Source organism: Trachemys scripta, chromosome 3 (assembly GCF_013100865.1).
Source record: "Trachemys scripta elegans isolate TJP31775 chromosome 3, CAS_Tse_1.0, whole genome shotgun sequence".
Classification (NCBI taxonomy): Eukaryota; Metazoa; Chordata; order Testudines; family Emydidae; genus Trachemys; species Trachemys scripta.
Window position 1 is genome coordinate 192,288,050 of NC_048300.1, and position 27,726 is coordinate 192,315,775.

General features: G+C 47.1%; 1 protein-coding gene across 1 annotated transcript in view; it reads right to left on the reverse strand.

Moving 5' to 3' along the window:
- Positions 1-27,726, reverse strand: part of TRAM2 (translocation associated membrane protein 2) — a 54,263-nt gene that overhangs the window by 17,388 nt on the left and 9,149 nt on the right. The window contains exon 2 of the mRNA XM_034766692.1: positions 9,998-10,061. Within this exon, the coding sequence (XP_034622583.1) occupies positions 9,998-10,061 (64 nt within the window). The remainder of the gene's footprint in view (positions 1-9,997; positions 10,062-27,726) is intronic.

Sequence of the window (27,726 nt, forward strand, 5' to 3'; positions counted from 1 at the left end):
AGGCCTCTGTTCATCTGGGCCCAGCATGGGCAGCGGCAGGGAAACCTCCCCCCATACTGACACGTAGCTGAGCTAGACACAGCTCCCTAGTGCCTTGCGGTCTTCAATGGATTGATCCTCCGAACACCCCTGGGAGGCAGGGCAGTTCTATTATCCCCATTGTACACATGGGGAACTGAGGCACAAAGAGACCAAGTGACTAAGGACACACAGGAAGTCTGTGGCATAGCCAGCACGTGAGCCCAAGTCTCCTGAGTCCGAGACTAGCAGCCTATCCATTGGGCCACCCTTCCTTTTGACAGAAGTCAAACTGAGGCCCTGTGAATGGCACCCTTGTTCCCATGGGACTAGAAACACACACGGCAGCGCTAGATGGCAGCGGCCTTCCCGGGCTGTTGGGTGGCCCGTGGGGAAATGCCCTGCCTCACAGGAGTGTTGATGCTCAGATACTATGGTAACGAGGGCCATAAGCCAGCCAGCTTCAGATTTGTCCCTCAGACGTTTTAAGCATCACCCAAAGGGGGGGGGGGGGGGGGGACCACACCCAGTCTTATAATACAGCTTGCAACACAGTCACAAAAGAGTGCAGCTGGGTAACCCAACCACCACTTGCAGGACAGTCCTCCAGCAAGCCTGGCTCCTGGAGCAGGTTTTCTGGAATACCACCCACACGACAGACAGAACCGCCTGACAAGGGACTCTTATAAGAGAGGGTTTTAATTCCACAGCTCACAGCAGTCACTGTTCAAAGAGAGAGAGACCAGTGACTTCTCACTATTCAGATTCCAAGTGAAGGTGTCCCTCGCCCAACCCCTGCTGGTGACTCAGCCCAGACCCAGGGCTAGAGGGTCGAGTTCACTGCTGACCGGAAGCCACAGGCTTCCCTCACTAAAGCTACGCCCACCCCACGAGAGAGTCACCAGCTCACAATAGCCGAGATGCAGGGGGGAGCAGACGGACAGGCCCAAAGCCCATTTCTCATGAGCACCCAAAAAGCCTAACCCAATTAGCACTGCATGGGGACCGTGGTTGTCCAGTTGCTAAGACTGGCCTCCTGCCAGTGCTCAGTTCCCCTTAGCTATGACCAGGGAACTGGCTGTTAAGAATTAGTCGGGGTGTTAGGGGTTAATGTTCTTGTTGCTCACTATCTCCGGGGGGACGGGGACACTTAAAAAAAAAAAAAAAAAAAAAAAGCAGGTTCACCCGCGCTCTGGCTCTCCGGTGCCTCCGGAAGGTGGCTCCTCCCTGCCGAGCTGCTGCGGCGGCCCAAGCCCTGCAAAGCCAGTGAGTGGACTCAGGGCGGTGGCCGCCAGGGTGGGGTGGGGAGGGCTCGCGGGGGGGCTGTGCACCCTCCAGGGGAGTTCAGGGGGCGGGAAGGGGGGAACCTGGTCTGGGGGAGCAGCCCCTGGGCAGGCTGGTCCCTGGGGTCTATAAAGGCTCATTGGGATTTGCCCCTCAATGAACTGATGTGCAAGAGGGAGGGTGGGGCGCCAGGTGGAAGTTTTGCCTAGGGCGCAAAAATATCCTTGCACCGGCCCTGCCCACTCCACCCCTTCCCCAAAGGCCCAACCCCTTCCCGGGTTCTTCCCCACCTCTTTCTGCCCACTCCTCGGAGCACACCCTATCCTTGCTCCTCCCCCTCCCTCCCAGCAACTCATGCACACCCTGGCACAGCTGGGAGGGAGGGGGAGGAGTTGATTGGTGGGGCCTCCTGCAGGCAGGAGTTGAGGGGGCAGGAGGGCAACTTGGCTGCTGGTGGGTACTGAGCACCCACTAATTTTTTTCCGTGGGTGCTCCAACCTTGGAGGACCCATTGAGTCGGCGCCTATGACAACGGGGTCACGTCAACAGGAAGGACTAGGATTAGGGCATGAATGGTAGCACTGAACTCCCTCAAAAGAGGAACTTGCTCATGTTGAGAAAAGCACAAAGATGCTTCTCGTTCAGTATTGGTTAATGCAACCGACATTTAGGGCCCCTGCCAAGTGAGGGTCCAATTGAGCAGAGCACTGAAGCAAAGGGTTAAACTCACGGGTAGGTGCTTGGCTGAACAGAGATGCACTTAAGACCACACTAGGGGCTTAGCTTCGCTGGGGCCTGTGAGTACCCTTTAAGATACACTTATACCTTGAGTAGTGATAAGACTCTCGTTCAGCAGGGCACATGGGGAACCCCACGGGACTCCTCCGCAGGCTGATGTACCTTGCTGAATCAGGGTGTAAAAGGACCCAGAAGGATTCCATGTTTGTCGCTTCTCCCTGACCCTCGACAAGACTGCTCAGTTCACAAGTGAACGGCAGTTTTCCCCAACTGCCACCTCACCAAGCTCTGCCCGAGATCAGAGCTCGGGTCGGATTCTCTCTGACGCAGGCACTAGCAGCTATAATACAGAGCGTGCAGGCCACGTCTGCTGCCTGAATCAATGGAGTTACCGCGGATTTACCCACTGGCGTGACTGAGAGCCCAACCTGCCCCTTCGGTAGGAATTCTGGTGATGAGCAAACCAGACAGGAACCCCGCTGACCCTCCCACAGCTGGGTCAGCACAGCACTTCGGAAGCGGGATCAAGTTTAGGAACCAGGTTGTGACTCAAGTCTGCAGACACGGCGTGAATACACGCAGGGAGCTGATCTGTTGAAACAGGTGGCACCATTTTTACTTTTCCCTTGTAAAGCCACTGGAACATGCAGGGGTTGTCTGTATGGGGCAATAGCCCAGGACAGCGAAGTGCGGAGTAGCCACTCCGCAAAACTCCCCGCATGGATGCACTTACTCCACTTCAGAGTGTCTTTGTCCAGTCTAGGTTAATCCACTTTGGAAGAGGATTAAACTAAACTGCAAAAGAGTGCTCGGCGGGGTACACAGCTGGAAGCTTAATTTCCAGCTCAGGCAGACATATGCATGCTAGCTTCCATTGAGCTAATGCTCTACCAAGCAAACTAGCTGCCTTAACTCTCCTGTGGTAGCTTATGTTGAGTGCTTCCACCCTCTCTTAATATCTGTGCAAGGGTCCTTGAACCAGGGGGCAGGGCAACTCAGGACGAGCAGAAGGTTTAAAAAGCCAGCTCCTAAGTGAGCAGAGGAGCTAGTGAACAGCAGCAGCCGAGGGAAGTTTTGTGAGGGAGTTGAGAAAGGCAGCATGAAAACCAGCTACACCTAACATTCTCTAACCTGAGGCCAATAAACAAGAAAAACCCCTCAACAGCCCTCCTACCTTTTTGCAGGAGTAAAAAGAATGCAGGCAGAAGTCCAGCAGCAAAGCAGAAACTATCCAGTTTATTGCACTGAATGCATGATTACCTGCCTTGAGGGCAGGTGGTGTATTTGTGCATTCAGTGCAAGGAGCTCCTGGCCTTCAGAGACCAAGTACGGGCTCTGGAGACCAGAGTGGCTGCACTGGAGGAGCGAAGCAAGACAGAGGTACATAGAAGAGACTTTCTGGGACACAGTAAGAGCGGTCACACCTCCAGTATGACAGCCCCTGTGCTGTTAAGGAGGATGAAAGTCTCGGGGAAGGAGAACATCAAGCTGGAGTGGAAGAAAACAATCCCATAGTGGTAACCCACCTTCCAAATGATGTCATGATATCCTCTCCCGCTGAGGATACCCCTCCAGGGGAGGGAACCCCAGTTATTAGGAAGAGATAGGTGATAATAATGGGTGATTCAATCATTAGAAATATAGATAGTTGGGTTTGTGATGACCGGGAGAAATGCATGGTGTCTTGCCTGCTGGGTGCAAAGGCTGCAGATTTCTCAAGCCATCTAGGCACGCTTATGTGCAATGCTCAGGAGGAGCTGGTGGTCGTGGTACATGTAGGTACCAAGGACATTGGGAAAGGTAGGAGAGAAGTCCCAGAGCCCAAATTTAGGCTGCTAGGTAAGAGATTAAAGTCCAGGACCTCCATGGTAGCATTTTCTGAAATCCTTCCAGTTCCACGCACAGGGCCAGTTAGACAGGCAGAACAGCAGGGTCTCAATGGATGGGTGACAACGGTATAGGGAGAAGTGTTTTAGATTTATTAGTAACTGGGGAACCTTTTGAGAAAGGAGGAGCCTATGCAGGAAGGATGGACTCCACCTAAACCAAAATGGAACCAGATTGCTGGTATGTAAAGTTAAAAAAAGTTGTAGAGCAGTTTTTAAACTCAGCGCTGGGGGAAAGTCGACAGGTGCGGAGGAGCGCGTGGTTCAGACAGAGACATCCCATACAGGAGGCTCTATATCCAAGTAAAGAGGAGAAGACACAAGTTGATAAAGTACAGGTAGGAACTGAAAAGAAAGAGTCAAATGAAAAAGAGTACAAATCAATTACATCACACGAAGGCAGACAACTAAAAAGTGACAAATTTGTAAGCGCTTGTATACAAATGCTAGAAGTCTGAATATTAAGATGGGTGAACTAGAGTGCCTGGTATTAAATGAGGATATTGATATAATGGGCATCACAGAAACTTGGTGGAATGACAACCATCAATGGGACATGGTAATACCAGGGAACAAAATATACAGGAACGACAGAGTAGGTCATGCTGGTGGGGCAGTGGCACTATATGTGAAAGAAAGCATAGAGTCAAATATATTAAAAATCTTAAATGAATCAAACGGTACCATAGAATCTCTATGGACAGAAATTCCATGCTTGAATAATAAGAATATAGCAATAGGAATATACTACCGACCACCTGACCAGGATAGTGATTATCAAATGCTCAGGGAGAATAGACTGACTATAAAAATAGAAAACTCAGTAATAATGAGGGATTGCAACTATCCCCATATTGACTGGGAACATGTCACCTCAGGACGGGATGCAAAGATAAAGTTTCTAGACACTATTAATGACTGCTTCTTGGAGCAGTTACTCCTGGTACCAACAAGAAAAGAGGCAATTCTTGATTTAGTCCTAAGTGGAACACAGGACCTGCTCCAAGAGGTGAATATAGCTGAACTGCTTGGTCAGAGTGACCATAATATAACATGCCCGAGGGGGTGAAAAATATCAAAGAATCCCACCATAGTAGCATTTAGCTTCAGAATGCAATGAATTCTTTGCATCAGTCTTCACTGCAGAGGTGGTTATAAGTCTGAGGAACTATCCCAGATTGAGTTGCCAATAAAGGAGGTTTTGGAACAAATTGATAAACTAAACAGTAATAAGTCCCCAGGACCAGACAATAGTCACCCAAGAGTTCTGAAGGAACTCAAATATGAAATTGCAGAACTACTAACTGTAACATCTTGCATCTGAAGAAGTGAGGTTCTTACCCACGAAAGCTTATGCTCCCAATACTTCTGTTAGTCTCAAAGGTGCCACAGGACCCTCTGTTGCTTTTTACAGATTCAGACTAACACGGCTACCCCTCTGATACTTAACTGTAACATTTAACTTATCACTTTAATCAGCCTCTGAACCAGATGACTGGAGGAGAGCTAATGTGACACCAATTTTTTAAAAAAGGCTCCAGAAGTAATCCTGAAAGGTACAGGATGATGTCTAGTCTAACATCAGAACCAGGCAAATTGATTGAAACTATAGTAAAGGACAGAATTATCCGACACAGAGATGAATTGGATTTGTTGAGGGAAGAGCCAACGTGGCTTTTGTAAATGGAAATCATGCCTCACCAATCTATTAGAATTCATTGAGGGGGTCAACAAACATGTGGACAAGAGTGATCCAGTGGATATAGCGTACTTGGACTTTCAGAAAGCCTTTGAAAAGCTCTCAACAAAGGCTCTTAAGCAAAGTAAGCTGTCGTTCGATAAGAGGAAAGGTCCTCTCATGGATCAGTAACTGGTTAAAAGACAGGAAACAAAGAGCAGGAATAAACAGTCAGTTTTCACGAGAGAGGTAAACAGTGGTGTCCCTAAGGGATCTGTACTGGAACCAGTGCTGTTCAACAGACTTATAAATGATCTGGAAAAAGGGGTAAACAGTGAGGTGACAAAATTTGCCAATGATACAAAATTACTCAAGGTAGTTAAATCCAAAGCTGACTGTGAAGCGCTACAACAAGATCTCACAAAACTGGATGACTGCAAAAAAAAAAAAAAAGGCAGATGAAATTCAATGTGATGCTGAAAACAGCAACGCTTATGTACTTTTAAACAGTGGGGCCTAATCTTTTAAACAGGCAGGACTCATTTTAAATAGGCCTCAAACACCAAAATTGGCCTAACAAATGTGGACAATGTCACTGTGACACTGAGAGGCCAACTCAGATCAAAGCCATGGACCAATTCACTTGTGGGTGAATATCAAAGAAGTGTTAATATTATTGTTTTCACTTACCTATAACCTGTCGTTTACTATCGCTTTACACTAGGTATACCTGGTAATTAGCTAATCCTAGATTAAAGGATGCGTTAGTATTAAAATGTGAATGTACTGGATGTGTAAACTCCATGAAAACTAATGAAGGATTGTTTCTGGCTATCACATTATGTTTACGTTAGGTTTAACTATCACACAAGATTGAAGCCTTGGAAATGTAAAAGACTGCTAACTTCGAAGCATGGGTTGTTGTGTTTGACAACGGAAAGTCACCAGCTCAGTTTGTATTTAGTCCACAAAGAGAGAGCCCATGCTGTGATGAAAACCCTTGCCAGATTGCTTTCCACAGAAAGCAGCTGTAAAGATGGATCCCGGGATCAAGCCTGTATCTCTGGACTGTTTGGACACTCATAGGGGAGCACGCCAGAAGCAAGACAGAGATCCCCAAAGTTATTTTGGGTAACCCTGAGAGGGGTAGGGAAAACTCGCAAATCACTACATCTCCACTATCATTTTGGACTTACAAACTTTGATTCACCTGTTAATGTATTTTAACCTCTCAGTAACTCTCATTTCCTTTCTTAGCTAAAAAACTTTTAGTTAAAAGTTTACCAGAAAAATTGGCTACCAGAGCTACCTTTGGTGTGAGATAGAGACCGGGGTAAGTGACTGACCCTTTGAGGTTGGGAGTAACATAATGTCAAGTGATATTTGGTATAAGGGACCATTATCACAAAGTCCAGTTTGTCCGAGTGGCAAAATTGGCTGGACAGCCTAAGGGAACTGCTTGTGACTCCATGGTAAGGCTAATATAGTGATCCAGAAATTCACAATTGTTACTCGCTTGGTAAATCCAATTATACCACCAGTTTGGGGTGTCTACCCTGTTTTCTGACAGTCTGAACTGAGGTGAGGGCATGTCTTCACGACCCGCCGGATCGGCAGGTAGCAATCGATCTATTGGGGATCGACTTATCGCGTCTAGTGAAGACGTGATAAAATCGATCCCTGATGGCTCTGCCGTCGACTCCGGAAATCCACCGCGGCAAGAGGCGGAAGCGGAGTCGACGGGGGAGCGGCAGCGGTCAACTCACTGCCGTCCTCACAGCCAGGTAAGTTGACCTAAAATACGCAACTTCATCTACGCTATTCACGTAGCTGAAGTTGCGTATCTTAGGTCACCCCCCCCCATAGTATAGACTAGCCTTAGATTGGCACTCACAATTGTGAGCTACTCCAAACAGCACGAGTCACATTTTAAATATGGAGTTTGTATAATGCCAGCTACTTGCGGTATCTGATCACATTTAAGTTATTAAAATAAGTACTGAAGAACTGGAGGGGGCTGAGAGAAGAGTTATGAGAATGATCAAGGGCCTGGAAAAACTGTCCTAGGAAGGGACTGATACCTTACAGATGAATAATCGGAGTCCTGATAAAAAAAAAATAAATTACTGGTCTAAAGAAGGTGGATTGGGAGCATCTACTCTCCCTGCCTCATAACACAAGAATCAAGGGACATGCAATGAAACTGAAAGGTGGCAATTTCAAAAACAACAGGAAATACTACTACATGTAAAACTTAAGCTGTGGAACTCATTGCCACAGGAAATTGTTGAGGCCAACAACTTTGCAAGATTCAAAGCACTGGACATTTATCTTCATAACAAGAATATCCAGAGTTCTAATTAAAGAAAACGAACATTGTGTAAAGATATTAGCCCTCAGAGACTGGGACAAAACCTGTGTGTGATCTGCCCATTGCATGGTTCTTACACCTTCCTCTGAGGAATCTGCTGCTGGCCACTATCAGAGGCAGGATACTGAGCTCCATGGAGCTTGGGTCTGAGCTAGTCTGGTAATTCCTATATTAAATGTTGCAGGGTTTGTGAGGTTTTTAGCAGTTTCATTACTTGACACACCATAGTTGGACCATCCCATCTCCTTTAAAGTATTTCACAGACTTTTCTACCTGCAATTGTTCTTTTGCTAACTGCAGGAGAAGGTACCGCTCAGTAACTTAATTAGGGTCTGTTGGATTTATGAGCAGCTAGTGTGACAGTGTCTTCATCTCGAGATGGAGATGAAGCTGAGCCAAGAAAAATTGAAGCTAGCAACAGAAGTTTCCTACAAGTGTGTTCTACTGCACTACCGAAAAATTGGGTCAGAGATGGAAGGAGCCCTATTAGGCTAGCTACTCCATCTCCCTGCTGCAATGCTGGGCTATTCCCTATTATACCCAATGGTTGGTCCTGTTTTTACATGTCCCAAATGACGGGGCTTCCCACACTTCCCTTGGGAGATTATTCCATAGGTTCACAGAATTCACTCCACTGGGTGAAATTCTCTGGCCTGTGTTATACGGGTCAAACTAGATGATCAGAGTGGTCCCTTCTAGCCTAAACATGAATGTCATGATCAGAAACGTTCCCTTTCATCTCATTAGCCTTAGTTATACCCCACACTGTTAGGTTATGTCTTCACTCCAAATGCTGCAGCAACACAGCTGCAACACTTCAGTGTAGACACCACCTACAGTGACAGGGAGGGATTTTCCCATCGCTCTAGTTAATCCACCTCCCGGAGAGGTGGTGGCTAGACTGGTAGAAGAATTCTTCCTCTGATCTAGGGCTGTCTACATGGGTGTTAGATTAAATTAACTCGATCTCTCAGAGGTGTGAGTTTTTCAAGTGCCCTCCCCAGAGTGGTGGCTATGCAGATGTAACATTTCAGTGCAGACCAGCCCTTAGTTCCCTCTCCTTCCTTGGCGTTTACACACATTAAATATCTGCAGATTGCCACGCACCACACACTCATCCCCTCAGTCACCAATTAACCAAGCTACATATAGCGAATGCTTAAAGCTAGTCTCCCAGAGAACACAGCAGATGGGTCATTACTTAGGACAATGAAAGTAAGACAGGACAGAGCACTGGAAGAGATATTGTAGGAAGAGCTCTGGGTAAGAGACAGGCAAGACAGCCTAATAAATCTTTTCCATCTCCAGCGGCTAGGATGATCAGAAACTGCAAGATCTTTGGGGAAAGGACTGGCATTTACTATATGTCTGAACAGAACATGGTAGATTGTGCTGCATTTCTTTTATTGGGGCACTCACATCTGACTTCATTTATACAATAATGTTTTTCAGTGATCTTGTTCCCTATCTTTTTCTTTCCACCCAGCAACTGACTACATCAAGAATTAAAAGTTGTAGGAATTGCCAAACTGGAACAGGCCAATATCCCATGCAGTCCAACATGCTGTCTCAACCAAATGCTCCTTAGCAGACAATAAAAAACACCCGGTGCATAGAGCCAGGCAATTATTTTTTGTCTGAACGTTAAGACAGTTTGGGAGGATTATGCTGTGAAGTGCCCCGACTGGTTTGGCCAAGTGGTTTTGTGGGAGAGGGATGGAAGAAGCACTACTACTACGTGTCATTAGGGAAATTTTCTTCCTGACCCCAGCTAGTGGGAAGTTTATGCCCTGACTCATGAGGATTAACAGTCCCGATAAACAGTAACGGAGCGACTCCCTAACTGCTAGCCTGTTTTTTTGAAAGTAGCTTTTTATTATGAGAAAATCCCCCGTGTTCCATACGTTTATGGAATGTGAGACTATCCCATTCAGCTTAGTAATGAGGGCGAGTGGCAGAGTCTGCTGAGGTCCTGTGGAGGATTTGTATGCAGGGCTGCTGCTCTGGTGTGGCTGCTCTTACCTGCTGTAGGCACGCTAATGTTATACTGAGGTAAGATGAATAGGAAGGCAGTCTTGGCGGTCGCCTGTTAAAGACAAAACACACACCTGGTTAAAGTAAATCATAGTATGTTCAATGAACCAGGTACAGATTGCCCCTCCTCCCAAATATCCCAGTCAGAACAATCCACCCTGCAGGAACCGTCCCCACTGAAATCCCAGCTCTGTGCGGCTCATGGCAAAGGGTCCCCTGTTGAGAGCCAGCTACATCTGTTTGTAGCCCTCCTGCCTCTGCTCCACAAAGTCGACTGCTCAGTAACCAATCACAAGGAACTCCATGCAGGAGACAAAGTCCAGTCCTGTCAGCAACCTCTTTCCCCCTGGGTCACATGTCCCATCCCCAATCACACTGCAGTGCATGCTGGTTAAGTCCAGATCCTCTGCCCAGCCAAGAGTCTAAACTGATTTATGAGACTAGGGGGGTGGAGACAACGATTTGCTGGTGTCCTGGGCAAGACTGGTACTTTCTGTCCAATCCAGTTTGCAGGTGAAGTCTTTTACCACTATTAGCTCCCGTTAATCATCGCAGCTCATCGCCTAGAGCAGATCCCTTAAAATCAGGGTTGAGACATACCAGCAGGGCAGCGTGGGGGGAGGAGATTACACTGCCCCGCTGCACCACTTCTGTGGGTAAACAGGAGGCATCAGCTGTTTCTTTGGGGCCTTCACCTTGCAGCAAAAGACTAAGCTTAAAAGGGAAACGGCAAAGGGGCAGGCGGGACCACGTTCTAGTCATGATATCATATCATGGAGGGGAGTGAAACTGGATTTAAACTTAACTACGGAGCAGCCATGCAAACAGCCGGACTAAGAAACAAAGCGCCCCATTGGAAAGCGAGGGGAGGGGTTGGGGGGGGGGGGGGGACTGACTTACAGACAGCTAGCGATCAGGACGGAATTACACACCCTGCGCCCTTATGTGCCCCGTTTGTCCATTTGTGAAGTGCCCCCAAGTCCTTCAGGATGAAGCATGCTCCATTCATCCTTGCACGTTGTGATCACGCAAGATCAGTTCAATCTAAGGAGGCTTTACATGGAGCCTTGTAAGGAGAACCAGGATTTCTAGTCATAGCGTGACAAAGCCCCCAAAGGACTGAGCAATACATTAGGCTGAGGGACAGGCCCTCACTCACCCACCCCAGCTTCTTACTCTTAAAAAGGAGAGGAACCAGAGAGGGCTAAAGCATTATAGTGTTTGACTTTGAAAACTATTTGGTTTTAATCGGCTCCTAGGGACACCAGCACAGTACGTTAACTGGCTTTGGTTCACAAATGAATGCCCAGGCTCCCCAGAATAACCTCAGGCCTGTGCTGGGTGCAAAGCGCTGTAGATTGTAAACAGGTTTAGCCAGCAGATCTTTACCATAATCCCTCCTACTGGTGACAGACGCAGGGATTAGCCATGCCAGAACCACTGAGGAGAGCGGCAGATGCTTGTTAAGACTCCTTGGGTGAGGAGGAAAAGCCGCTTTAGGAATCAAATGGAAGCTGTTGCAGATGGCACACGTCTATAGATACATCCCTTAAAGTCCATGTTTTGGGCTGAGAGCCTGGAAAGCACCTCAGGGTTAATTCTATCCTGCTCGCAACACCTCAAGGATAGCAGGGCTACGATTTTTCAAAATCATGTGTCTGTATTGTGCATGGTAACCTCAAGTGTCCATCCAGCATTTGTGCATGGTCTCTTTGCTCCTTGAAATCCCACGTGTGTTCGGTCCTTGGTGAGCTGGCTACTCTACGAGCCTTCTGGAGTTCAGGAAGGTGTTAAGGCTGGGGATGAGCAAGGGCTGCCCAATGCAGGGAGGAAGGCCAGAACTTACAGGTGATTATTCCCCTCTGTTCGACACTGGTGAGGCCACATCTGGAGTATGGGTCCAGTTTTGGTCCCCCCACTACAGAAGGGATGTGGAGAAATTGGAGAGAGTCCAATGGAGGGCAAGGAAAATGATTAGGGGGCTGGGGTATATGACTTACGAGGAGAGGCTGAGGGAACTGGGTTATATTTAGTCTGCAGAAAAGAAGAGTGAGGGAGGATTTGATAGTAGCCTTCAACTACCTGAAGGGAGGGGGGGGTTCAAAAAGGATGGAGCTCGGCTGTTCTCAGTGGTGGCAGATGAGAGAACGAGGAATAATGGTCTCAAGTTGCAGTGGGGGAGGTCTAGGTTGGATATTAGGAAACACTATTTCACTAGGAGGGTGGTGAAGCACTGGAATGGGTTACCTAGGGAGGGGGTGGAATCTCCATCCTTAGAGGTTTTTGAGGCCCGGCTTGACAAAGCCTTGGCTGGGATGACTTAGTTGGTGTTGGTCCTCCTTTGAGCAGGAGATTGGACTAGATGACCTCCTGAGGTCTCTTCCAACCCTAATATTCTATGATTCTATAATTCTGGAAGGCTGTGATTGGGCGCTGCTGCTGGATCTCAATCCGACCCTTGGGCCCAGAACCAGAAGAGAGGAGGTTTGCACTGGGAGCTCAGGTGGGGAGAGGTTAGCATGGCAGTAGAGGTGAGTGTGAAGTCCGTCAGGGGAGGGCAGGAAGAAGAAGTAGACAAGTATTAGTTTCCAGTTCCTCATTGCAGGAGCACGGAGCTCTGATCGCGCCCATGCTCTCTGGGACTCCAGTCCACGCTGCTCGGCTGGGGAAAGGTTGGGAACAAGGCAACTAGGCCATCTGGCACCAAGATCTAAGGCTGCATTTTCATTGGCATTCAGTCACAAAATGGATCCATCTGCCCCCAGGCTAGCAGGGTCCAAGCGAACGACAGGCCAAGCGGGAGGTGTGGCTGCGACGCTGAGCGAGACAGGACTCCCTACGTTGCGCCCCAGGAAACAGAGCCAAAAACAATACCAGAAACCCGACCCTGAGCGAGATGGAAGGGAGCAGGTCCTGAAGCGCACGCTCCCATAGCAAAGCCTGGGCCACCAACGCTCAACTGAGCCCCAAAGGTGGGTATGCCTGGGAGAAGGCAGCATTAAATCAAGCAATTCCACAGCTCTAAAATAACAGAGCCAGAGCCAACATCCCAGGCTCTATCCTGACAGACCACAGCGATCAAATGCTATCGACGCAGCACAGCTACTGTCTCCAGGGCCAGCCAATCAACAGCGACACGGAGCACTTCAAGAGCTTTGCGCCTTCCATACATTGCACGGATGACAGTAAAGCCCGCAATGGGGTGTAGGCAGGCTGCCTGGGCGGAGATTGCTGCAATTCAACCGGCCTCATTAGAAGATGGATTTGATTAGATGTATCCACTTGATTTACCATCTTCCACCGAGGGTCTCTAACAACTTCCGTGACTCAAGCATATCACCTCTGGGAGGTAGGGAAACTGAGGCACTGAGCGGTTAAGGCAGGAATTTCAGTCTTGGGTGACTGAGCTACTAATGAGAAGAAATGTGGCATAGCAAACGGAGAAACGGACTGGGACTCAGAAGACCTGGATTCTAGTCCTGACTGCAACTGGCCTGCTGGGTCACCTTTAGCCTTCCTCTGCCTCAGTTTCCCCACTTGTAAAATGGGGATAACCACCCAGACCTTCTTTGGAAAGCACTTTGAAAACTATGGATGAAAAGTGCAATACAAGATCTAGGTATTCTAAACCCACTTATTCCTCAGATCCCGCCAAAGTGATTGCTTAATTAATGTTCAGAACCTAAATAAAAGTAGCTTGCTTTCCAGAGGTGCAGAGCTCCTACAACTCCCACTGAAAGCCAGATCACTTTTCCTGAGGTGCCTAGGTATGCACAGTGCTAAAGGTTAAGGCACATGTGCCTGTCTAAATAAACCAGTTGCTTAGTATAAAAGTAAACAGCAGCTACCGGCTTTTCCCGTCCCACTTCACAGAGAGAGACTATCTGGCTGGGGGAGAGACTGCAGTGCTAGTTCTGAACAGAACTCCTGGGAACCTTCAAAGACTTGCACATCCCAGAGTTTAGAATCATACCATACCCTGAGCCTCGTGCTGCACAGATTTGATGTGGATTGACTCTACAGCACACTACACACGTTCATGAACTGCCCATTCGAATCATGCCCCCAAAGTGACAGTCCACTGAGAAATCACTTCAATCCAATTCTAACGTCCCCACCAGGCTATGGGAACCGGAAGTGCAATTCAGCTCAATGACCCTAATAAAATAATAATAATATCTTGCTCTTACCAGTAGATCTCAAAGCACTTTACAAAAGAGGTCAGTTTCATATTCCCACTTTACAGATGGGGAAACGGAGGCCCAGAGCAGCAATGCCCAAGATCACCCAGCAAGTTAGTGGAATAGAACCCAGGTCTCCTGAGTCCCCGTCCAGTGCTCTATTCACTAGGAAACTGCACATAAAAGGGTAAGAGTAACAAAATGTTACGGAAAACCACACATATGATTGCCTCTATAATGCCATAGAATCATGGGACTGGAAGGGATCTTGAGAGGTCATCTAGTCCAGTCCCCTGCATGACCATAAATACCATACAGATCTCTACCCCAAAGAGTTTACAACCTTTTAGAAACATCCAATCTTGATTTAAAAGTCGCCAGTGATGGAGAATCCACCACGACCCTCGGTAAGATGTTCCAATGGTTAATTCCCTTCACTGTCACAAATTTACATCTTTCCAGTCTCAATTTATCTAGCTTCAACTCCCAGCCACTGGATTGAGTTGTACCTGTCTCTGCTAGCCTGAAGAGCCCATTGTCAAATATTTGTTCTCCATGTAGGTATTTATAGACTGTAATCAAGTCACATCTAAACCTTCTCTTTGATAAGCTAAATAGATTGAGCTCCTTGAGTCTGTCACTATAAGGCATGTTTTCTAAACCTTTAATCATTCTCAAGGCTCTTCTGTGAGCCCTCTCTAATTTATCAACATCCTTCTTGAATTGTGGATACCAGAACCAGGCACAATAGTCCAGCAGCAGTTGCACCAGTGCCAAACACAGAGTAAAATAACTTCTCCTCTCCTATTGAAGATTCCCCGGTTTATGCATCTCCCGATCACATTAGCCTAACTTTGGGCCACCAGGTTGCACTGGGAGCTCATGTTCAGCCGATTATCCACCATGACTTTCAAGTCTTCTTCAGAGTCACAGCTTCCCAGGACAGCGTCCCCATCCTGTAAGCATGGCCTACATTCTTTGTTCGTAGGGGTATATTTTGCTGTATTACAATGGACGTTGTTTGCTTGCACTTAGTTTACCAAGTGATCCCGATCACTCTGAGTCAGTGATCTATCCTCATCATATACCACGCTCTCAATTTTTGCAGCATCTGCAAACTTTATTAGTGATGATTTTAGGTTTTCTTCCAAGAGGATATAAAACCTCATACTTTGAGCTATGACTAACAGAGGTCAGGAAGAAACTTTCCTTGGGAGGCAGGCTAGCTCATAATAGCAGTTTATTTTACCTTTCTTTGAATCACCTAGTACTGGACACAGTCTGAGACAGAATACAGACCTAGATAGACTGGGTCTGATCCAGTATAGGCATTCCTAAATTAAGAACAAAGAAGAGAAGACAACAGTGTAAAATTGATTAGAAGAAGGGAAATACAAGTGTGTGGGAGCATTGTGTGGTCTCTGGGAAGCTACTTTATATAGAGAATCATTAAAACATAGGGCTGGAAAGGACCTCAAGAGGCCATATAGTCCAGCCCCTTCCACTGAGACAGGACAAAGTATACCTAGACCAGAGGTTCTCAAACTGTGGTCCGCAAACCACCAATGGTCTGCAAGCTCCATTCAGGTGGTCTGTGGATAGTTCCCTATAAGGTGCGCGCCTGGGTGGCCGCACACAAGAGAATGAAGGGCCACCCATCTAATTAGTGGAGGCAGCAGGCGTGGCTCCACTAATTAAGTGCCTGGACCCTGGAGAAGATGCACACGTAAGGTGAGGTGGTGGCCTTGGGGGGAATAGGGGGTAGGTGGAAGAGGGGCAGTGGGGTGAGAAGAGGAGGTGAGGGGGGGAATTTGGGATGTGCAGGGCTGTGGTGGGCAAGAGACCCCACTCCGTCCCAGCCCCAACCCGGGGGCTGCTGTGGTGGGCGAGAGACCCCACTCCTTCTCAGCCCCAGATCAGGGGCTGCCATGGTGGGGGAGAGAGGGAGGAAGAGACCCCCCCCCTCTGTCCCAGCCCCAGCTTGGGGGTTGCCGTGGCTGAGGAGAGAGGGCACATCCATCGCATTAGAAAGGTAAGACTACGGGATATTAAAATATGAGTTGTATGCTTTTATTTGTAGAACAAAAAAAACATTAAATTATTACTACTTTTTTTATAGCGCTTTTATCCAAAGTGCACAGTACAAACAACATTTGGAAAGATCATTAAGCGGTCCGTCGAAATCCTCAGCAATTTTCAAGTGGTCCGCGAAAGAAAAGTTTGAGAACCACTGACCTAGACCATCCCGGACAAGTTTAACCTGTCCTTAAAAACCTCCAATGATGGAGATTCCACAACCTCTCTTGGAAGCCTATTCCCTACTTCAGTATCCTTAGAGTTAGAAAGTTTTTCCTAATATCTAACCTAAATCTCTCTTGCTGCAGATTAAGCCCATTACTTCTTGCCCAACCCTTGGGGGACATGGAGAAGAATTGATTACTGTCCTCTTGAGAGCAGCCCTTAACAGATTTGAAGATGGTTATCAGGTTCCACCCAGGTCTTTTTTTCTCAAGACTAAACATGCCCAGTTTGTTTAACCTTTCCTCATAGGTCAGGTTTTAGATAATCATAGAATATCAGGGTTGGAAGGGACCTCAGGAGGTCATCTAGTTCAACCCCCTGCTCAAAGAAGGACCAATCCCCAGACAGATTTTTCCCCCCAGATCCCTAAATGGCCCCCTCAAGGATTGAACTCACAACCCTGGGTTTAGCAGGCCAATGCTCAAACCACTGAGCTAGCCCTTCCACCCCACCCTGCCTCTCCTCCTAAACCTTTTATCATTTTTGTTGACCTCCTGGAGACTCCCTCTAATTTATCCGCATATTCCTTAAAATGTGGTGCCCAGAACTTGACACAGTACCAAGTAGAAAGGGACAATTACTTCCCATGTCTTACATATGAAACTCCTGTTAATATCAGCCTTTTTCTCAACTGCAACACATTGTTGAGTCATATTCAATTTGTGATCCACTATACCTGGCTTGGAAGGGTTGGATTTTTACCAGTAAGTTTCAGTAAATGTTGATTTTACTAAACATACACACAAACAGATGGAAAAATACCTCCATCAATGATAACAGAAATTTACAGATAGGCAGAGTAAGAAAAATGCTGCTTGAGACTGTATTAGAGTTTGATTTGAGGATATTTACTTTGTGTATTTTGACACATGATGTTGACAATTTGTGTTTTAATGGTTATAAAAAGTTTTTACTTTTTGAATCTCAATGTCTATTGTCATTAAATGATTATCTGACACCCCCCAATAATTCCCTGCAACAGTGAAAATGTAAATCAAGAATAGAAAAAATGCTTAAAAATAAGCATCAATATTATCCATTAAATTTATTTTAAAAATAAATAAAAATCGTACTCTGCCAAGCCTAATTACAACCCCCAGGTCATTTTCAGCAGTACTACCACCTAACCCAGTTATTCCCTGTTTTGTAGCTATCTATTTGATTTTTCCTTCGTAAGGGAAGTACATTGCACTCATCTTTACTGAATGCCATCTTGCTGATTTCAGACCAATTCTCCAGTGTATCAAGATTGAATCAAGAATCCAATGTTTTGAATTCTAACCCTGTCCTCCAAAGTGCTTGCAACCCCTCCGAGTTTGGTATCATCCATAAATTTTGTGAGCATATTCTCCACTCTATTAGCCAAGCCATTAATACTGAATAGTAGCAGACCCAGGACACACCCTTGAAGGACCCCACTAGATATGTCCTCCCAGTTTGACAGGGAACCATTGATAACTACTAGTTTTTCCAACGAGACTTACATTCAACTTGTAGTAATTTCATCTAGACCACATTTCCCTAGTTTGCTTATGAGAATGTCATGTATCAAAGGAGTTACTATAATCAAGATACATCATATCTAAAGCTTCCCCTCTATCCACTAGGCCAGTAACCTTCTCAAAGAAGGTAATTAAATATCTAGAGTAATTTTTACAATGTAAAATATATTGTTATTACACAGACTCACACAAAGGTGATTAGAGAATTCAGATAAATATCAACTAGCACTGATGCCATTTAATGTAAAGGCCGTATTGTCTAGTTGATGGAGCAAAGACTTGGGACTCAGGATACCAAGGAGCTCTGCCCAGCTCTGCGACTGGTTTGCTGGGTGACTTTGGCCTAGTCACATGCCCCGTGCCTCAGTTTCCCCATCTGTAAAATGGGGATAATCACACTGACCTGCTTTGTACATCGAGTTGAGATCTACTAATGAAGAGCACTGTATAGGAATCAAGACTCCTGGTTTCTATTGTCAGAACTACTGACAAAGTCAACTTGGGCAAGTCACTTAATCTGTGTATCAGTTTCCCCAGCTACCAAATTGGAGTATTTACCCTACCTCGCAGGGGAGGTGGAATTCACGGTTTGCAAAGACCCCCTTCACCGCAGAGTGCAGTGTTAGCAGCCAACACTTGACTTGGGGATAACAAAATGCGACAAGCTGAATCATCTGTATTGAAATCAGAGAATTAAAACCTAGAACATTGGGAACGTTAATGTTTCCAAGCAAGTGGCAACACACAGGTTTTCTATTCACCCCCTATGAGCCATCTAGCTTCTTCTATACCACGCAGGCAAGTGGAGATCTTTAGCAACAAAAGACTTAGTGCATTGTGAGCTTCAACACAAATAGACAGAAGCTGCATTTACTAAAGGTTAACTACTGCCATTTAGAAGACTGCAATCTATAAAACACTGCAACTATCTGTTTCACGGTCTTTCAGATAAGGCCTTAAAAAAAACAAAGATTCTGTGGGGATATTAAAGGTCTCATAGCACTTAATACAAGAAAGGGATTTGCCCACCGTCTTGGCCAAACATTCCCTTCTCTCCCGCACAACTACTGAGCATGACAATTGTTTGCCAAGCAACCACCCTCCACCCCAGAGGTTGCTGCATTTCAGTTGTATTCTAAAAAGCCCTACATGATAACTAGGCAATAATAGCTAGTGATATTATGACTTACACAGCTCTATAATCTGTATGTCTCAGATTTGTAAGGAGGAGCCCTGTATCATTTCCATTTTACAGATAGGTAACTGAGGTACTTGCCCATGGTCAGACAGCAAGTCAGCGGCTGAGTGGGGGAACAGAATTTCGGTCTCCTGCAGCCCATCTGCAATCCAAATCCTTAGTGAATATCTCAGAGACCTTGTGCCACATAATAGAGACACATAGTAGAGAACAAAAGTATTTCTTTCTATTCACTGGATCAGGGCTTTGTAAAGTTTACTGGTCCTAAAGCACTTGTATTGCTCACAAAAGGACTTCCAGTCATGTTTGGTTGCAAGATTTCATACCTTAACACCACAACATCCTTACCATTTTACTCCCAAAGCTCTGGTCAATTCCAATGTGATTTTAGCAGATAATCTCATGAATGGCTAAAGTTAACGATTTCTGCTATTTCAAAGCAGGGTTCCAAACTTTCAGATGACACAAAACACGGTTTTCTACTAGCTTTGGAAATCAAGATAGCAACTACTAAAATCCATGTCTGAACTGAAGCAGAAAGGAATCAAAAGCAAGTTAGTCATCAGAATGATTCAGTTTTAAATGTCTGAAGTCTCATGACCAGCCAGGTTTGGAAACAGATGTGGTACATCAGTGGGGAACTGAGAATCTCAGCCTTCCTGGGCTACGCAGCAACGGCTTTGCAGGCCTGAGGGCTCACGAGATTTGTGACAGTAATGTTGTTGCCAGGCCTTCTATCTAACACTACAGCAGGTCCAGCCATGGACCTTGGACCAAGTATTTTCATTCTCTGCATCTGGAAGCTGATTCTCTTCCCAACCCCGCCTCCTCCCCCCCATTCCTATCTGCATGTGAGGTGGAACCAAAGCACAAGGGCAGCTTTTAAAGAGGCCGATATGACAGGGACTGTGAAATTTTCCTTCACACTAAATCAGAATTTCTATAAGTGTGAAATTATTCCACACAGTGTCAGTTACCACCGATAACACCCCTGTCTTCCTTGTCCCTCTAGGGAGAAACCCAGGAGCACCGTGTGATCAGAGATTCACAGGCCTAGCGAGTTTCACCTGCTGGTGACTGTATCTGCTATGCAAGTCCAGCAAAGTGGGCTGCCTAGAGAGTCCAAGTCGAGGCACACAGTGTTTCTACAGCAATTCACTGGGTTACTCTGGTTTTCTTTAGTGTGACTGTGAAGTTGCCTTGGGGCACTAGCAGGGTCAAAGTTCATACCCTGAGTACTGCTTCTCGCTCCCAAGTGGGGAGGAAGCTTGCACTGTTGCTGCTTTTACTGTACATGCTCTATGCACAGAGGACCAAAGCCTCTGGAGCGTTCATTCAGATACCCACCGCTGGCACTAACTTCACACGAAGGCTTCAAACCATTCCAGATGTGGTTACAAATTAAAACTAAACTCTGCTCTCTATGGTCTCCACTGACCCGGAAGCGCCCAGATTAATAACAATGAAGTCACTGGAATAATACAATTGGAACCACTGTTTAACCTAATTGGCACGATTAGCTGTGCCCTCTCAGGGCAAATAAAATTTTAAGGCCAGAACAACCCACTCATCATCTAGACCAGGGGTCTCAAACTCAGTTTACCTTAGGGCCAGTGCCAGTCTTCGAATCCTCCCAGCCAGCCAATAATGTCACTCATGACGCCCAGAACCCGCCCCCCAAAACTCCGCCCCCCACCTGCCTAAGGCTCTAGGAGGGAGTTTGGGTGAGGGAGGTGGTCTGGGGTAAGAGATTGGGGTGCAGGCTCTGGGAGGGAGTTTGGGTGCAGAAGGGGTGAGAGGTTGGGCTCTGGGAGGGAGTTTGGATGCTGGGTGCAGGTTCTGGACTGGGGCGGGGGGGGTGCAGGAGGAGGGCGGGGGGTTGCAGGCTCTGGGAGGGAGTTTGGGGGGTGGAGATGTGTGGGGAGTGGGTGCAAGCTCTTGGAGGGAGTTTGTGGACGGGAAGGGGATGGAGATGGAGGTGCCAGCTTGGGGAGGGAGTTTGGGGGCAGGAGGGGGTATGTGGGAAGGGGGTGGGGGTGCAGGCTCTAGGAGGGGGTTCAGGGTGCGGTGCTTACCTGGGGCTCCAAAGCAGGGTGGGCCAGGGGGCACCGCCCCTGCAGCTTCCCATTGGCCGCAGGGGCACTTGAGGCGGGGGCAGCACGCGGAGGCACAGCCCTGCCCCAGGGAGGGGCCAGTAGACACGTGGAGCAAGCAGGCAGATGTGGCTCAACTCTGCTGCACTGCCTGGGCCCCAGGACATTTTAAATCACCTGGGGGGGAGGGGAGCACTCAGGGGTGACAGGTGGAGCCGAGGGAGAGACCCAGCCCCAAAACTGCTGGAACCCCATGGGCCACATTGGGGAGGTTCGCAAGCCGCAGATGGCCCACGGGCCGTGAGTTTGAGACCACTGATCTAAACTGACCTCCTGCAGAACACAGGCCATCATCATTTCACCCCCCCAATTCCTGCTCAGAGCCCGAAGTGGTGGGGCTGAACGAGGGCATTTCGGTCTAGAAGCACCTCCAGTCTTGATTTAAAGACTGAGGCCTGGTCTACACCAGAAAGTTAGGTCGGTTTAACTACGTTGGTCAGGGGTGTGAACAATCCACACCCCTGAGCAGCAGCGTTAAGCCGACCTATGTCCCATGTAGACAGTGCTAGGTTGGCAGAAGGATTCCTCCATCGACCTAGCTACCACCTCTCAGGGAGGTGGATTACCTGTGTCGATGGAACAACCCCTCCTATCTGGATGGCTAGTGTTTTTTACACTGAAGCACTATAGCAGATGCCTCATTGTAGCATCTTAAGTGTAGAGAAGCCCTGAGACCAGAGCCCCAGCATTTTGGGGGTTGTGCTAACACACTCAGATCCCAAAGTGCGTGCAATCTAAACTGAAACAAAATGCACGTAACAAGCAAGCAGAGAGAATAGAGAAGGGAAATCAGGACTTCAGCAAGATGAATACATGGCTGTGTAGACAGGCTACATGCACCATTGGCAGGCAAGAGGGGTATTTAACAGGACACCTGTAATGTCCTGCTGGCCACATGTAAATTAGAGTGTCAAATTCTGCTCAGTCATAACAGTGTGTACCCATCACAGTGAGGTCACCCCGGTATTTGACCCCGTGTATGAGCTGATGTGACTGGATAATTTCATTTGGAGCAGGACTGGCACCAAGTATTTATACCACCCAGTGTACTGCCATATGCTGTTTAACATAATCCAGGGTATTGTGCAGACAGAGGGGCGTGATCTATTGGCCCACACACAGGACAGTGAAACAGGAACTCAGGAGCTCTAGCCCTGGCTTTGTGCCTCTGGGCAAGTCACAACTGCTCTGTGCCTCAGTTTCCCCATCAGTAAAATGGGGATAAGACTTCCCAAACTCACAGGGGTATGGCAAGCACTGGTGTTTGCAAAGCATTAGGATGAACCGCATTAAGTGTCCAGTAAAAGAAATTTATAATAGAAACAGCAACTGTAAAACTATTTGGTCCAAAGATGGGCACGCAGAACCTGGAGGCGCTGGTGACAGCTTTTTCTAAGTTCTTGAAGTAGAAAAGAAAGAAGCAGAACCCTTTGTAAGTCACTTGGGAGGTACTGGTGGATCCAAAGAGGAAGACAGCACCAGAGAGGGAAAGGTCAGACTGCAGGTGGCAAGTTGCAATCAGTTCAAACCAGCTGGCCACGAACTAGGCACATCCTAGGATTTGTGTTATACTCAGAATCCTTCACCTCAGCCTGCTTGTCTCATTTACCTGTCATGTCTCATCTTGTAGACTGGGACTTTCAGAGACGAAGGGAGTGAGACACCTAAATCTCACTGAATATCAATGGGGTCTGGAATGGGCTTATCAAACCACCCTAAGTCATTTAGAAGCCTCAGCCCCAGGGACTTGGGGAAGTTACAGCCCTCCCAGGAACTTGTGCTCCTAAGGGTACATTGACACTGCAGCCAGGGGGTGTCACTTCTGCCTTGGGTAAATGTACACACACTAGCTTTGATCCAGATAGTGAGCCAAAAATAGCAGTAGCGCTGGAGTTACGTGGGTGATGGGACAGGCTAGCTGCACCCCTCACACACTGGGTATGTACTTGGGCAGCCAACCCGCGTCACTGCCCACGTAGCCATCGGCCACACTACTATTGGGAGTGCATTAGCCTGATGAAAGCTAGCACAGGTACATCTACCTGAGCTGGAAAGGACACCCCTGGTTGTCGTGTAGACGTACCCTAAGTCACTTACACTCTTTTGGAAATCTCACCTCTTGGTTGTCGGCTCTTTAGGACAGTGACGGTCATGTGCTGTCTGTCTATGCAGCACCCACCGCCATAGCTGTTTGGCCTCCAGGTGCTACCACCGTACAGATGTTAAACCATCACCACCACCCTCAGCCTGGGACCATCTTGAGAAAGAGACACCAAACCACCTTCCCTTTAGCACAGGAACAGCAGCTCAGCCCCACCTCCCTCACAGGCACTACAGGCGAGAACATAAACCGGTGTCTCATCTCCAAGATGCCTTTACCTTGCGCTCTCTTTGCAAGGCTGTGCAGCAACTTGGCCGCGGGCCGTTTGCCAGGCTCTCCTGCTGCCTGCGTAAACACGCTGGCACCAGCTGGAGTTTGGAATCCATCGAGTGCAATGCCAGCTGGTGACGTGGAGAACAGTCAGATTAGGGGAATGAGTAATGAGCAAGCGGATGGGAGAGGAGCTACTGTTTGCACAGAACTGTTTGCAAGGGTTAGGGACGGCATTAGCCAAAACGAAGCTTCCCGAATGCTGTGCAAATTACAGCCCTCCTGCCCTACTCCAGCTACTAGCCAGATGGGTTTTAATCTCCCAGTCACTCAGACGGGAATCTGCTCCTGTGAATACGATACTGACACCTGATCCAATGAGAGCCTAAACTGGTGACATTAAAACCCCAATCCTAGCACTAGGCTGGCATCCAACAGTCACTCAGTATGTCTACACTGCAAACAAAACAAAACAAAAAAGCCTGCAGCAGTAAGCCTCAGAACCTGGGTCTACACACACAGACTCATGGGGCTTGTGCTACGGGGCTAAAAATAGCAGTATAACGTTCCCACTCGGACCAGAGCGGAGGCATGGAAACTCGGCGAGGGGGTGTATCTCAGAGCCTGAGCAGGAACGTCTACCCTGCTACTTTTAGCCCTGCAGCGTGATCCCTAGTATGTAGACCTGGACTCAGACTCTCTGCTGTGGCACTGTTTGTTCAGTGTGGACATGCCCTCAGTTGCTTGCATCTAGCAGAACCCTTGGCAAGGTGGGGCCACACGCTAGAATAGCCTTCAACACCCTTTGTGTCCAATGCAACAAGCGCCATCCTTGGCAAATGGTGCAACAAATCAAAACCTTGTGAGGATGTCAGAATAGCAGCTTCTTGTGCAGCTAAGGAGAATATCTGGGCCAAGAAGAAAAATTCAGCATGGGGAGGGGTAAATCACCTCTGGCAAATACAGGCACTGCCAGTATTAGAGAAACTTCACACTGGGAACTACTCAACATGCCATAGGGAAGTGAATGGGATAATGGGATTCAAAAATTAAAAGGAACACCGCACAATTCTTATGACAAGTATTTGAAGACGTATAGTCACAATGCACAGCCCACCTGTTTACCTATAACTGAGAGTGAATGAAGTCAAAATAATTAGTGTGGGAGCTGCTTATCCCAGATAAATGCTGGGATGCCCTTTCCCCCCTTTAGAAGAGAACCTAGAGCACGTGCAGCTCCATATATCAATAATTCATGGCCCTGTTACTGACGTACCTTGGATTATTAAAGCTGGAATTTTAAAATGTCAAGATTTTTAGATGTGACTAGAGATTCTGAGCATCCAAAACAGACCTATTAAAGGGCATCCCCTCCCCCTCAGAAAACCAGGTCCCTTTAATAGGTCTTAATCGGACATCTTAAAATCCTAACCCCATGTACTTCATTGTTCAAGCTGTTGGCACTTTGCAGGTCATGCAGCAAAATCAAAAGTGAAACTGACAAAAGTTTCTAGTCAGAACCCGGTTAGTTTCACTTTCAGGTGTGCCCACATACTTGTCCGCAGCTCACGGGCTATTGGGTTTGGTTTACAACACCTTTAAATGCATAAACCTGGCCCTGCCCCGGAAGTTTGCTGAGAAATAAATCATAGAAATGCAAGACTGGAAGGGAACCTTCATATGTCATCTAGTTAGGGTAACCAGACAGCAAATGTGAAAAATCGGGACGGGGTGGGAGTGGGTAATAGGAGCCTATATAAGAAAAAGCCCCAAAAATCGGGACTGTCCCTATAATATTGGGCCATCTGGTGACCCTACATCTAGTCCAGTCCCGTGCACTGAACCAGGACTAAGTATTATCTAGACTGTCTGCAACCGGTGTTTTTCTAACCCGTTCTTAAAAACCTCCAATGACAGAGATTCCACAGCCTCCTTACAGCATTAAAATATTTCTGTTCATATGAGAGATTTGTCAAACAATTTAAAAAATATACACATTGCTTCCTAATGCTGTCCTCTGAGGGCTTGAGTGTCCATTGAAACAAAAATAAACACCTGTTAATCCGAGTACATTCCAGATGCATCAGAATAGGACCTGCACATAATTTGGACTCCCAGATTTGAACGCTGAGACTCAAGGATAAAAAGGAGGGCTTTTTTTTTTAGCATCTGATTCACAACACACTGTCCAAATATACCTGCCTATTTTAACATACAACAGTTCGTCTACCACGCATTTCCCTTTTACTTATCTTATTCCCACCGCACTAGGAGATCTAGGTTCTAATCTCAGCTCCGCCACAAACTCTGCAACCTTGGCCAGGTCACTTCACCTCTGTGTTCTCCGGTTTCCCTGTCCATCAGACACAGATGACACACTACCCTACAACAAAGGGCTATTGTGAGGCTTCATTCGTTACTGTTTGTACGGCGTTTTAAGAGCTTTTCGTGGAGGGTGCTATAATAGGGCAGAGTATATTTAGTATTAGTCTGGAAACAGGAGCTCATTTGTCAGCCTCCTCCCTTTGGCAGGGTCATATTTGGGAGATCAGGATTCAGGACCATGACGGCGGTGAATGTTCCAAACAAGGATGGGAACAAGAATACAGGAAAAAGCATTGCAACTTGACCTTTATCGGCTCTGGGTAAAATAGTTTCATCTCTCCTCCTACCAAGCTGTGTGGTAACCCTAGAATCCAGATGTGCTTTTGGTTTAGACTAACTAAAACCACCTACTGTCAAGGCATGGGAAGTGTCCAAGTTTAGTGAGTACAGACTCATAGACTCATAGACTTTAAGGTCAGAAGGGACCATTATGATCATCTGGTCTGACCCCCTGCATGCTGCAGGCCACAAAGCCGTCCCTACCGCTTCCCTTGACTCTGCTGTTGAAGTCCCCAAATCCTTTTCTGGTCCACACACGAGCTTGTACTGTCTTCAGGCTCATTTGAAAATCCCAGCCTACATGTCTATAAAATAGCACTACAATTCACAACGTTATACAAAGTAGCATTGCTGCACCTCCCAAGTGTGCTTTAGCAACAAGCTTATCTGAACAGTTTGAGACAAATAGGAATTTAACACAAGTCAGCAAGATTTTATTACCATAAATGTCTACAGCTCTGCAAGCCAGAAGAGAAGGCCCTGGACTGGGACTCAGGAAATAGGGGTTCGATTCCCAGCTCTGCCACTGGCCTGTTGGGTGACCTTGGGCAATTCACATCATCACCCTGTGCCTCAGTTTCCCCATCTGTAAAATGTGGATAATGATACTGACCTCCTCAGTAAAGTGCTTTGTCGATTGAGGGATGAAAGACACTGTGTGAGAGTTTGGTATTATCAAGGATAACCTGGTCAAAGCAAGAGCAACTGGTGGTGCAATCATCCATGTCATAACACTGGCATTGCAAATCAAATCCTTTTTAAGTTTCATTTGTTGCTAGAACATGGCTTAAAAATGCCAGTGAAATAAAAGCAATTTGGGGCTTGGATAAAGAGAACTTATTTTAATTTAAATATGGGGTAATTTTAATCAGTAAAATAGTGGAAGTGATTCTTTGCCGTCACTTCGATTTACTTTTAGAATGAGAAAGCATGTCTTTTCAAAGCGTGGGCTGTCCTGTAGCTTCCTGCACTGACCCCGGACAGGAGTAGAATCCCATTTAGACAGCTTGCCAAAGAGGCCAGGAGCTATAGAAAATCCAGCGCTGCTTTCTGACTCTCACACCAACTTTCACACCATCGGTCTGGACGGGAACCAGATCCAACATGAATTAAGAGGGGACTGAAACTGGGTTCAATCCAAAACAATATTTTCATCACATCAGCCTTCATCCTAGAAGCGACAGATGGAGAAGCCTATAGTAGATCACGTGCTCCATCTCACTGCCAAGACAAGACTGTTCCCTATAGTTAGGGTCCTACTGAATTCACAGCCATGAAAAACACGGCACAGATCATGAAACTGGTCTAGTTGTGGGGGGGGGGGGGGGGGGGGGGTAGGGGGGGGGG